Genomic DNA, 12742 nt, shown 5'->3' with positions numbered 1-12742 from the left:
GATTCTCCAACCTCGACAAAGCCAAGTGAAGATCTTGCTTTTCTCAAATCGGAGAGGAAATAAGAGGGATGAAATGCGTTACTTACCTGTAACTGCAGTTATCCAGTATTGGTATCTTTCATAGATTCACATGCCTGAACCATTCCCCGTCGTTGGGACGGGAGTCCCCGGTACATAAATAAAGTAATGTCACATATATATATATATATATATATATATATATATATATATATATATATATATATATATATATATATAGTAACTGCAGTTACAGGTAAGTAAAGCATTTCTTATTCAGTATTAGGCGTATCTTTCATAGATTCACATGCCTGAATCAGAGTAGCGAGCAATAACAAGCACATTTCGAATGGTACAACATGAAATCTCACTAGATAAAAACATATCAATTGTGAAATGCAAAAGGTACCAAAATGCAATATAAGAGAAATGTGCAAGTAGACGGTAGGAAGGTGGGATGAAAGAGAAGGCTCACCTCTAGTGAAATAGATGACGGAGCACAGCTTGTCCCACTGCTGCATCTTTCATAAATTCAGTATCCAAGCAGTAGTGCCTGGTGAACGTATGCGGCATCTTCCATGTCGCCGCTCTGCAGATGTCAATGATGGGCACTCCTGCAAAGAGCGCCATGGAGGTTGAGACTGCTCTAGTGGAATGAGCACGAACCTTGGAATGCAGAGGATGTCCTGCTTGTTGATGACAGAAAGCAATAGCAGCAGAGATCCAACGTGAAATGCTCTGCTTAGTCAATGGAAGACCTTTCCTAGGTCTGCTAAAGGCAACGAAGAGTTGGTTGGACTTCCGAAATGTCTCTGTTCTGTGGATGTAGAACTTAAGACAGCGTTTGAAATCAAGAGAGTGGAGCGACCTCTCTGCTGCGGAACTTGGATTCGGGAAGAAAGACCGCAGGACTATAGGCTCATTAAGGTGAAAGTCAGATGGGACTTTTGGAATGAATTTAGGATTAGTCTTCAGAATCCCTCTGTCTTGCCTGAATTGGAGGAAAGCGTCTTGAATTGAGAACGCTTGGAGTTCGCTTACTGGTCTCGCTGAGGTAAGCGCCAGTAGAAGAGCCGTTTTCCAGGAAAGATATTTGATATCAGCTTTGTGTATTGGCTCAAAGGGATGTTTCATTAATTGAGCAAGCACAATGTTTAGATTCTAGGCAGGCGGTAAAGACTTCACCGGAGGGAATGTCCTGAACAAGCCTTTAAGAAATTGTATTATGAGTCTACTGGACCAGAGGGAAGCACCAGTTGAGGAACGTCTGAAACGAGATATGGCGGCCAGGTGAACTTTTATTGAAGCATGAGCAAGACCTGAGTTTGCCAAATAAAGAAGGTAAGGCAAAATCTGTGCAGGTGACGAAGAAAAAGGATTTATTTACTTTGATTTACACCACATGCAGAAACTTTTCCATTTCAGGTAATACGTTTTGTTGGTACTGTCAGCGTGAGCCCGGGCTAGAACAGCTCTGCAATCTTGCGGGATGTCTAAGTTCTGGAATTCTCTGAACTCCGGAGCCAAGCAGATAATTTGAGAGATGCTGGATCCGGATGTTGGACTTGTCCGTGGTTCATTGTGAGGAGATTGGGGCACGGTTTTAATGGGATCGGCGGTTCCAGCGATAGGAGATGAACCTCCGTAAACCAGTGCTGACGCGGCCAAGCTGGAGCTATCAAGATCAGGGTACAATGTTCTGCCTTCAGCTTCAGGAGGACCCTGGGAATCAGGGGAAATGGAGGAAATGCGTACGCAAACACCTTGAACCATGCGATTGAAAATGCATTCCCTAGAGACCCCTTCTGGGGACGTCAGCTTGCGTCATGTTGGCATTTGGTGTTATGTCAGGTTGCGAACAGATCCAGGTGAGGCCTGCCCCATTGGGAGAAAATATGACTGAGATGTTGGGGGTCCAGCTCCCACTCGTGGCACACAGAGTGCTGTCTGCTCAGTGAGTCTGCAAGGACATTGTCCGTTCCAGGGATGTATTCTGCCTGAAAGGAAATGTTAAGAAGTAGCCAGTTCCACATTGGCTGAGATTCGTGAGACAACGTCAGAGAACAAATCCTCCCTTGTTTGTTTATATAGTGCATTGTGGTGGTGTTGTATGTTCTCACAAGCACTGGGGAATTTTTGATCCGAGGCAGGAACGCTCGAAGCGCCAGGTAAACTGCTCTTAACTCGAGAAGGTTTATGTGCAGTTGTCGTTCGGCAGGGGACCACTGTCCGTTGATTCTGAGTTCTTGGAGGAACGCACCCCAACCTTCCAGGAACGCATCTGTGGTTATAACATGCGGCGAAACTGGAAGCAGGAAAGGCATACCCTGCATAAGGTTCTGAGGGTGAATCCACCACTGTAGAGCTTTCACCATGGGAGGAGTCACTCGGATTACATCGTCGAATGATCCTGTACACTGGATCCATTGAGTGGATAGCGCTTCTTGAAGAGGGCGCATATGAAGACGGCAGTGTGGTACTAACAGGATGCAAGAAGACATCATCCCTAGCAGGGACTTGTAAAGGCGCACCGTGAGGGTTCTTTTGGTTTGTACACAGGCCTCCAAGGATGCCAGCTTGAATTGACAACCCTGCGAAGGGAATGCTTTCTTCTGAGCCGTATCGAGGACAGCGCCTAGGAAAGTGAGACGCTGGGAAGGCTGAAGGACAGATTTCTCTCGATTGAGAGGAAGGCCCAAGTCGTTGAAAAGATGAAGACAGGCGTTGGAGGACTTGGTCACGCCTGAAAAAGAAGGTGCCTTGACAAGCCAGTCGTCCAAGTATGGGAAGACTTGGTGATGTTGTTGCCGGAGGTACCCTGCTACTGGAGACAGGCATTTTGTAAAAATGTGTGGTGCCGACTTCAGGCCGAAAGACAACACCTAAAACTGGTAGTGTTTGCCAGCCACAGCGAACCTGAGGTATTGCTTCTGATTCCTGTGGATAGGCACGTGAAAATACGCGTCTTGAAGGTCTAGAGACACCATGAAGATGTTGGCATTGAGGAGTTGTAGCACCTCCTGAATGGACACCATACGGAATGACTTTTTTGAGATACTTGTTTAGGTCTCTTAAGTCCTATATAGGTCTCCATTTTTTCTCTTTCTTCCGAATTAAGAAGAATCTGGATTAGAACCCCTTGCCTCTCTGACTCTTTCTATAGCGCCTTTCTAGAGCATTGGTGAGTTCCAATTGCAGCAGATGCAAATTCTTGTGGAGCATTGGGCCAGGAGGAGTTTGAGGCGGAGTTTCTATGAACTCCAGAGAGTGTCCGAAACAAACTAGTTGGAGGACCCATGGATCCGTAGTAATCTTTCTCCAATTTTGTAGGAAAGATGAAATTCTTCCTCCAACTTTGCATAGTGGAGAAGAAGTGGAGACCTGTGGTAGAGAGAAGTCGTCTTCTGGCTGTGTCCTTCTTTCCTCCATTACCACGAAAGGAAGACTTCGTGTAAGACGACTGTTGTTGCGGTCTTTGCTGATATTGGGGTTTGTACTGCTGATTTGAGCTGTACGAGGACTGGTAACCTTGATAATCACCTCTTGAAGATTGACCTCTCCCTCTTGAGCCCCGAAAGGGAGGATTTTTAAACTGGAGGGTACCCAGTGCCTTTGCTTTATCAGTATCTTTTTTAATACCTTGAAGCGCCTCATCAATGTGTGCTCCAAACAGAAGTTGGCCGTCCTAAGGCATGTCGAGCACCTTAGTTTGCACTTTCGGTCAGAAAGTAGTTGCTTTGAGCCAGCCTTGTCGTCTCAGTACCGCAGCTCCAGCTAGTTGGCGGAACCCCGTTGATGAGATATCCATTGCACAATCAATCATCTCTGAGACGGAGCGTTCGCCTTTGAAGAGAATCTTTTTAGCCTCTTTTTCTTCCTCCGACAATGACGGCTGTAACGTCCTAACAGTGCCATAGAGTTTGAAGCGCGCACTGTCAATGCGGACATCGTAGAAAACCGCTTTCCAATATTGTCCAGTTTTCGTCCCTCCTTATTCGGGATGGCCAGTAAGGCAAGCTAAAGCCGTGTCTGGAGCCCTATATTTTTTGTCCAGCCTGGGCAGAACTGGGGGCAAGGAAGAAGGGTTTTACATGATTTTAACCCCTTGGTCTCAAATGTAGTCGATGATAGGGATGGACCTAACAGCCGTTTTGAATGGCTCCTTAAAATCATAAAGGAAACAGTCTTGTTGTGGAGTGGTTATTGGAATCTTGAAACGCAAAGCCGCCCTTTGCAGGATATTATGGAATCCCCCAATGTCCTCCGGGGCGAATCGGCCTCGCATTGGCACAGGAGATGCTGGACATGGAATGACGTAATCATCCCACTCATCATGTGAGTCCTTGAGTTCCCCTTCCTCCTGCTGTTGCTCCTCCTCTTCATCATCTGAGGATGGTGGAGGATGTGAAGGAGCAGGATCCGGCTGAAGCACTAAAGGTGGAGGCAGAGGTCTAGGCGGAGGAGAATCCACTGGAGGTGGTGGAGGTGTAGAGGGAAACCTTTGTTTATAGTCCGCAATCAGGAACTGCAGATCTGTGACTATATATGCGGGCAGACACCATAGATTGAGGAGGAGGGGGCTGGAATTCCTCCTGGTAATCCACTTGTTCGTCCTGTTCTTGGCTCTTCATAATCTGAACTCTCGGGATATTTTACATTCAATTCAGATGGGCTAGTAGCTGTCTGGAACATAGAGCCCTCATGCGAGTCTTCGTCGTCCAGAAGATGTGCAGGTGGTAAAGCGTGGACTCTGCTCAGAGAGGTTAAATCCGGTGTTAGAGTGTGCTTGGTAATTTTTAAGTGAACATACGCACTTTTTAAGGTAGGTGCCTGTGTCGTCGTCGAGCCCGTTGACGGGGTGGTCGTCGACGACTGATCCAGATGGCATCGTCGATTATGTCGTCAACGACATCGTCGACTGTTACGGCGTCAACGTGATTTCTTCGTCGACAGCCTCGTCGATGTTGGCGTCGACTGCGTTGGCATCAACGGAGCCTTCGTTGATGGAGCCTTCGTCGACATCGATGATGATGATTTCGTCGACGACAATGATGTGGACTTCGTCGTCGTGGAAGTGCTCTTCGACGATAGCGTCGACGACTAATTCTTTATTGTTATAATAGATGAAACAAACCTACCCATCGACGACGAGGATGTTGTAGACAGGCAGAGCGGATGTCGTGAAGGGTTTCTTGAAGGTGGAAGCAGAGCTCTGAGGAGAAACCTTCACAGGCAAGGCCTTAGAATGAACCTCTGAAGACTTCAGCGTCTTCTTCTGAGGTGGCTCCGAAGATGGTCCTAGGGATGTCACTGTAGGCCTTTTAGGAGAGGAATGTTGACTCCTGAAGGAACACTCACTCTCACCAGAAGACTCTGCCTGGTCTTTATCTTTCAGTCTCTGAAGCCATATCAACAGGCGCCCTCTCTGTCCTTGAGGGTCTTTGTTGAAAAAGTCCAGCAGACTTTACAATCCTTAGAAGAGTGGTCTGGGTAGAGACCATAAAGGCAATCCTTATGCTTGTCGTCTATATGAAGCCTCTTCTTGCCACAAGAGGCACACAGTCTAAAAAGTCCTTTTTTAGGATTATCAGCCACATTAAACTGAAAACCCCACACAAATAAAGAAGTTCTGTGAGAAAAGTACTGGAAAATCCAGAGAAATAAGGAAAACTGAGCAGAGCTCAGTGGAGACTCCCTAAGCACGACTTGCGGTAGAAAATCTGAGGGACTAGAGCTCCTTCCAGGAAGGTTCTAGAGGGTGGTGATAGCTGATTGGCTCTAGGCCAAAGTTTGGTCCTTTTCACAAAAGGACATGTATATGTTACTAATGAGAGGCCTCTGGCCCATTACTATATATATATGTCTATGTGACATTACTTTATTTATGTACCGGGGACTCCCACCCAGACGAATGGGAATGATTCAGGCATGTGAATCTATGAAAGATACCCCTAATACTGGATAAAAAAGTAACACATGGAGGAGAAACCATAGTGGAGCCAGCATGCTCCCCCCCCCTCTTAGCATTACACACTTCCAGACACATCTACTTCCAGGTCTCTTCCAAAACAATAAAGTAGTATTCATGAGAACACTACACTTCGAGCTGCAAACAACATGGAAATCCAGCTGTCTGCGGGGAGAAAAAGTGCCCAAATGACTGCAAGAACAACGAAACAGAGTGGTCAATGGTGAGAGTTGGCTACACACAGTGGGATAAATTATGTAAATCACACTGACACAGAATCAAGGAACTAGAAGCCTCTGATTACTTCCTGAGCAGCACTGTGTCAGTAGATCCTGCCTGCAAAGGGCAAATTAAATAACTTACTGGCTATCTAATTGCTAATTGTAATGGTACATGCTAGGGTAGGCAACAATGTTTTAAGTAAAACATATTTTGCCTTCCTTTAACAACTAGAACGGGAAACATCTCATTTGGATCAAGAAGATAGTGGAAAGTGTAAACAACAAAGTCTATTGGTTGCAACACAAATGACATAAGCAGTAGGAAAATGGTGGCTGTGCTAGATTATAGCAAGCATAATGAACGGTTTGAGAAGGAAATTCTAAAAATAAAAGCCAAAATGCAGGAAGATCACCTCAGATGAGATATCCATGACAATGTTGTAAATTACCCATGAATCGCATGGTTGGAAGCTCATGGAATGAATTATAGTGATCCAGATGGAGATATAACTAATACTAAAATTACTCAAAAAACACAAGATCGCATAGGTTATACATGTTCATAGACTTGTATAGCTTATACATATGATACTTTAGGAGTGGAGTACAGAAAACTGCTGGAATCCCTACTTGGTGGGGAATCTACGTGCAAAAAGTAAACTGCCTTTTTTAATTTCCTGACAAATACGATGCCTTTATAACATGCTCAGGAGACCAGACAAAAAAAAAGAGTATCAGAGGGCGGAAAGAAGGGTGATACAAAAGGGAAAATAGAATCTGGTGAAAGGAAACAAAGGACTTGCATGAATCATAATGCCTCTGGGTAAAATACTGAATTTATATGTATGAGGCTGATAGCACAGGCAGGCATTGAAAAAATAGTGGGTGGAGTTATCAAAAGGATGACTGGAACAAAGGGAAAGCTTATTAGGTCTTGTTTACTTTTAATTCCGATTGCATATAACACTCTCTGATATATCACATGGATTGCTCTTTTAAGTACTCAGTGAAAGTCAGCATAGGCAATTTTTAAACCGAAGAAACACAAAGATGGGCATAAGAAGCTGCCAATGTCAAAACGCATTTACTTTCCAAAATTCTTATTTAACAGTTACTACTTCTTTACTATGCACTTTGGTATTCAGCTTGTTTCCACATCAGGTCTGCTTTAGGTTTATCATGCAACAATGTAATCAAATAATGAAGCAATTTTTATAACAGGGTACGACATTCTACTTGTAGGTACTTTTTTTCCTACATACCAGATTTCCGTTTCTGTTTATCAAGTAATTCTGTTATGACTTTCCTGAATTTTCTAGCTTCTTCCTCATTTGCAAAATTAAGAGCAGCCTGATAGTTCTGAAAAGAAAAATGAAAAGAAAAAAAACGTTAGAAAGTTCTTGCAAGGACCATATACATAAATGAATTAAATAAGGCAGTTTGATACACACTTCTAATTGTTTATCCAGACTTTCTAAATAACAATTAACACCTTAGATGCGCGAAAACATCCCTCCCCAGTGCTGCGCTGTCCATTGGAACTAGTGCTGAATGGACGTCCAATGGTCGTGCGCATCACTGGGGAGGTAGTGCTGCCGTCGGCCAACGCCCCGACGCAGCACTTAAGAGGTTAAAGGAGAAATAAAATGTAGTTTTGTAAAGTCTTAAGTAACCAGCTGCTGTGACAGTATATCAATGGGATACTTGCGAGTACAGATTTTTGATCGTAATAAAGTTGCAAAATAGCTAAAACGTAAAAGTCAAACTAAACCCAACACGCTATTGAACTGAGTACTATAATGTAAGAGAGTAGGACAGTTAGGGAAGGTACTTTTCTACGCACAGGGAGAGAGAGGGGCAAATCAAGCTACAATATGCTCACAGCAACTCTGTTGTATTAATGAGAGGACATCCGGGTCTTCTTTTTTTTTTTGTGTTCAAAAGTTTTTTATTAGGAGCTTAAGAGATATACAGCTGTACAAAAGTTGTTTACAGAATAAAGAATTGAAGAAATAAACATATAGGGTAAGCAAAACAATAATAGATGTTGGCATGTATGGAAAATACACATGAGTCGTATCAACATTTTTTACAATAAATTAAGTAAATCATAAGTTATATATTAAATTATACATACAATTATACAGAGTTGCATCTATTTTTTCATGACGGTAGGCATACAGAGTCATAGAGTGATAACATTACCACTACAGCATGTTAAGTAGGAGAGTGGGAGTGCGGGATGGTCGCGAGGCCATCGTGTATCAAGGAGGCTTGTGTAGGTCAAAGTATTCATCTAGCGAGGACCAGAGTTTTCTGAGTGGGGGAAGCCACGGGGTAGAGGCGAGGGCTATATTGTCGGCTCCTCTTAAGTTGGTGACCCAGTTAAGCCAATGGGGGAAAGAAGCCTTGTTTGTATTTTTCCAATTATTGAGTATGATTTTAACCGCAGCCGTCAGCAATTGGTCAAGTAGGGCTTTATCATTATCATTGAGTGTGGCGGCTTTGGCGAATCCGAAGACGAGCGTTGAGAATTCCCTTGGTAGGGTGATATGTAGGGCTTTGGAAATGAGATCAAAGATTCTGTCCCAATAGGAGGTGACGCATGGGCATCTGAAAATTAAGTGTTCAAGGTCCCCTCCCTCTCCTTTGCAGTTCCAGCATGCGTCATCGTCCCTGATTTTATGCAGAAAGAGCCTCCTAGGTGTCCAGAAGGCCTTGTGGAGTAGCCAGAACTTGGTTTGTGAGAGTGTGGGGCTTATTTTGTGGCGAGTGGTGGACTCCCAGGTTCTGGCCCACTCTGCCTCGGAGGTAGGTGTGGTTGAGAAAGAGTCCCAATAGAGCTGGAGTGGTTGGGTTAGGGAGGACGATTGAGGGCAAATTAGTTTATATATTCTAGAGACTTGATGGCTAAGTTTGTTTAGTGAAGTGAGGAATCCAGGCAGGGAGGGGGTGACGTCCTTCAGGTCCGCTTTCGCTAGCGCTACTTTAATATGTAGAAAGTTATAGAATTCTATGTGATGAAGGTGGAATCTGTTTTGCAGATCACTGAAGGAGAGTGGTAATGTCTTTTCGGAGAGTTGGTGGGGGAAGAGTATACCTCTTTCTATCCAAGGAGAGTAGTTTAGAGGTTTCCCTTTGTATGTTAAGGCGTTATTGTGCCAGAGCGACTCCCAATTTGAATGCTGGAATTGATGTGGTAAGTGTTTGCTGACTTGGAGAAGAGCCATCTTGGTGTTTTTGAAGATAGGGCACGAGCCTAAGTTGGGACGGAGTTTAATGGTGAGCAAAGTGCAGGGGTCGAGGCCTTGTAATATGGACCTTCCCACAGCAAGCCATACCGGGGTATACTCCGTCTGTGAGGTTAGCCAGTATGATCCTTGTTTTGCCAAAAAAGCAATTTGATATAGCTTGAAGTCCGCCAAGATAACCCTAGGCTTTTATCTAATCGTAATTTCTTTAAACTGATTCTGGCTTTCTTGCCCTGCCAGAGAAAGGAAGAGATCAGCTTATCTAATTTACTATGGAACTCTTTGGAAAGTATAAGTGGAAGCATTGTGATGAGGTAGTTGACTAAGGGGGATATCATCATTTTTATGGTTTCTATACGGCCCCACCAAGTGATGAAACTGGGGGACCAACCGTCGAGCAGTCGTTTGATTTTGGCAAGGGTCGTGGTCTCATTGTGTTTAAGGGTACATCAGTAAATTCTATCCCCAAGTATTTAATCACGTCAGTGTGCCATGTTAGGCCAGAGTTGCCTAAAACTCCTCTAGAGGTGTGGACGTTTAGAGGTTTTACCTTGGATTTATCTCTATTTAATTTGTAGCCGGATAGGGAGTAGTATTTGTCAGTTGAGGACATAAGCCCAGCGATGGAGTTAGTAGGGTCTTCTGTTGTAATTAAGATGTCATAAGCATACGCTGCTAACTTAACTTGTGTGTCCCCGAAGGAAACACCTGCTATGTCTTTATTATTTTTGATGTTTGTAAGGAGGGGTTCAAGGGCTAGGAGGAAAAGCACTGGGGAGAGTGGACAGCCTTGTCTGGTTCCCTGGTGAAGTTGGAACGGGTTGGATAGGGTACCATTTATAGCTATACTGGGAGAAGGGGCTGAGTATAGGGCCATCACCATCTTGGCTAAGGAGTCGCCAAGGTTGAAGGTGTGCATACATTGCCGAAGGAAGGACCATGAAACCTTGTCAAAGGCTTTTTCCGCGTCCAAGGTTATCGCTACCATTGGGGAGGAAGAGGCCTTTGCTTTCTCCAGAGGTGGCACAGTAGTCTTGTATTGTCGTTTGACATCCGGTGTTTTAGGAAGCCAACCTGCGCGGGGCTAATTAGTTAGGTGAGTCTTATCTGTTTCTGAGAGTTTGGTGAGGTGAAGTGATTCAAGGTAGTCGGTGCAGGCTGATACATCTAGTGGTTTGTCATTTTTATATAGGTCTTCGTAAAATGATTTGAACGTGTCAAGGATATTAGATTGTTTTGTGTGAGTGTTGTCTCCAGAATCTTTTATGGATGTTATGGTGGACAATTTCTGTTTGTGCTTAAGGTAGGAGGCAAGGAGTTTCCCTGCTTTGTTGCCTTCACAGCGTATTAGGGCCTTGAAATGAGTGATCCATACCCCCGCTCGTTTACTGGTAATGGTGTTGTATTCGTACTTCTTTCTGGTTAGTATTTCTAGCGTTTTAGTGTCTAGTGGGTTGGACTTATGTTGGGATTCTAGTGTTCCAATTTGTTGCTCTAAAGATTCTAGCTCTTTATTTAGTGTCTTGTTCGTCTTGGCTCCGATATTGATGATGACCCCTCGGATTGTGGCTTTCAGAGCGTCCCACAAGGTGTTGGGTGTAGTGTCTTGGGTGTCATTTAAGGTTAGGTAATCATCAATGGCGTTAGCTATTAGTAATTTGTTTGAGGGATCTGACAAGGTTTCATCGTTGAAGCGCTATCTCTTGGGTGGGAGGATCGATTTGGAACCAGCAAGCTTGGTGCGAATACAGGCATGGTCAGAAATCAATTTAGGGGCTATTTCAGTTTCCTCTATCAGGTGTGTGAAGGGGCTTGAGATCAAGATAAAGTCGATGCGTGAATATGATTTGTGTGGGGCGGAGTAAAAAGTATAGTCCCTTCCGTCTGGATTTTGGAGGCGCCAAGAATCTTTCAGACAATATCGGTCACAGAGGCGAAGGAGGGCTTCGTGCGAACGGGATGGGTGGAAGGTGCATTTGGATTGTCTGTCTAGAATCGGGTCAAGGGGGAGATTGAAGTCGCCTCCCACTATCAGCAGGTCATCTGGAGGGATGGGTTCTAATAAGCAGGAAACCGAGTCCTAGAATTCCGGGTAATCAGCATTTGGGCCGTAAATATTTATTACATGAATGGGGTCATCCTCCCTTAGTAGGTGTGTAACGGATAGCCTTCCTTCTTTGTCATGAGAGTGCAAGACTAGTGTTAGATTGGCTTTTTTCGCTAGTAAGGTGATTACCCCTCCTTTTTTGTGAGACGCTGGCGAGTTCAATATGTGTGACGCCCAGTGGATGTTCAGGAACCGTAGATCTTCCTCAGACAGTTTGGTTTCCTGGAGTAAGATAATGTCCCCCTTCGATTTGGCGAGATATTCAAAAACTTTCCTCCTTTTTACCGGATGGTTGAGGCCCTTAACATTAAAAGAGATTATTGTAAGGTCATCGGCTAATGATTTTGTGTTAGACATCGGAGTGAGATTTTATCGCTGAGTAGTAACATGGCAATCGAATGATACCGGTGTATAGTGTCGTGTGCTGGTCACATTGGTGTGGGTCAGTGTGAGGAGATACAACTCTAAGGACAGGGTGTAAGATACAGCATTGAAATATGATTTGGGAATGCAGCAAGAGATGCATGTCATACCTGTAAGAAGTGTACGTAAGCAAAAGGCAGTACAAAACAAAGAAAAACTGTTATTCTCTGAACTCTTTTAGCTCCATTTTCTCCCTCCCCTGTCACAACTACCCTCGAGCCACCCCTCCCCCTCCCTCCCTCCCCTCCCCCTCCCTCCCTCCCCTCCCCCAAAATCGTACATAGGGAATACGACGGCAGTACCGTGCTAGGTGGAGTAGGAGTAATAAACTGGCAACTAGTAAATTCCCTAGACATCAAAATATCCTAGTATCAATAAACATGAAACTTGTCTTCTCCGACAAGCAGTTTTGTGGCTGAAAAAGTGCCACTATATATAGCAGAAGTAAGTGGTAGTGGAGTGAGAACATAAGCAATTTACGCTAAGGCATTAACGAATAACATTAGTGTGTCATTGTAGTGAAGCACGAGACCTGCATGTGTATGGTGGCATAGTCCTACAGTTGCAGAGTTGCAAACTTTATGGAAAACAAATGACACAATTTTAAGAGCATAAACTCACGATACAGGAGAGTGTTCAGGTGAGACGAAGGGCTTCGGTGTTGAAGCGGACGTTATCAGATTGAAGAGCATGGCACTAGAGCCATATCAAGCCCGTTTAGGACCAGGCAAAGGCATGTTGGCATGAATACCAG

At 44.3% G+C, this 12742-nt stretch overlaps 1 protein-coding gene across 2 annotated transcripts in view; it reads right to left on the bottom strand.

The window, feature by feature from the left end:
* Window positions 1–12742, bottom strand: part of WASL (WASP like actin nucleation promoting factor) — a 274169-nt gene that overhangs the window by 100328 nt on the left and 161099 nt on the right. For both annotated transcript variants that reach the window (XM_086966799.1, XM_086966791.1), the window contains exon 4: window positions 7470–7566. In XM_086966799.1, the coding sequence (XP_086822925.1) occupies window positions 7470–7566 (97 nt within the window). The remainder of the gene's footprint in view (window positions 1–7469; window positions 7567–12742) is intronic.

Source organism: Lissotriton vulgaris, chromosome 1_1 (genome assembly GCF_964263255.1).
Source record: "Lissotriton vulgaris chromosome 1_1, aLisVul1.2, whole genome shotgun sequence".
In the NCBI taxonomy this organism is placed as follows: Eukaryota; Metazoa; Chordata; class Amphibia; order Caudata; family Salamandridae; genus Lissotriton; species Lissotriton vulgaris.
The sequence above is the reverse complement of the archived record's forward strand: the minus strand, read 5'-3'. Positions and strand labels throughout refer to the sequence as shown.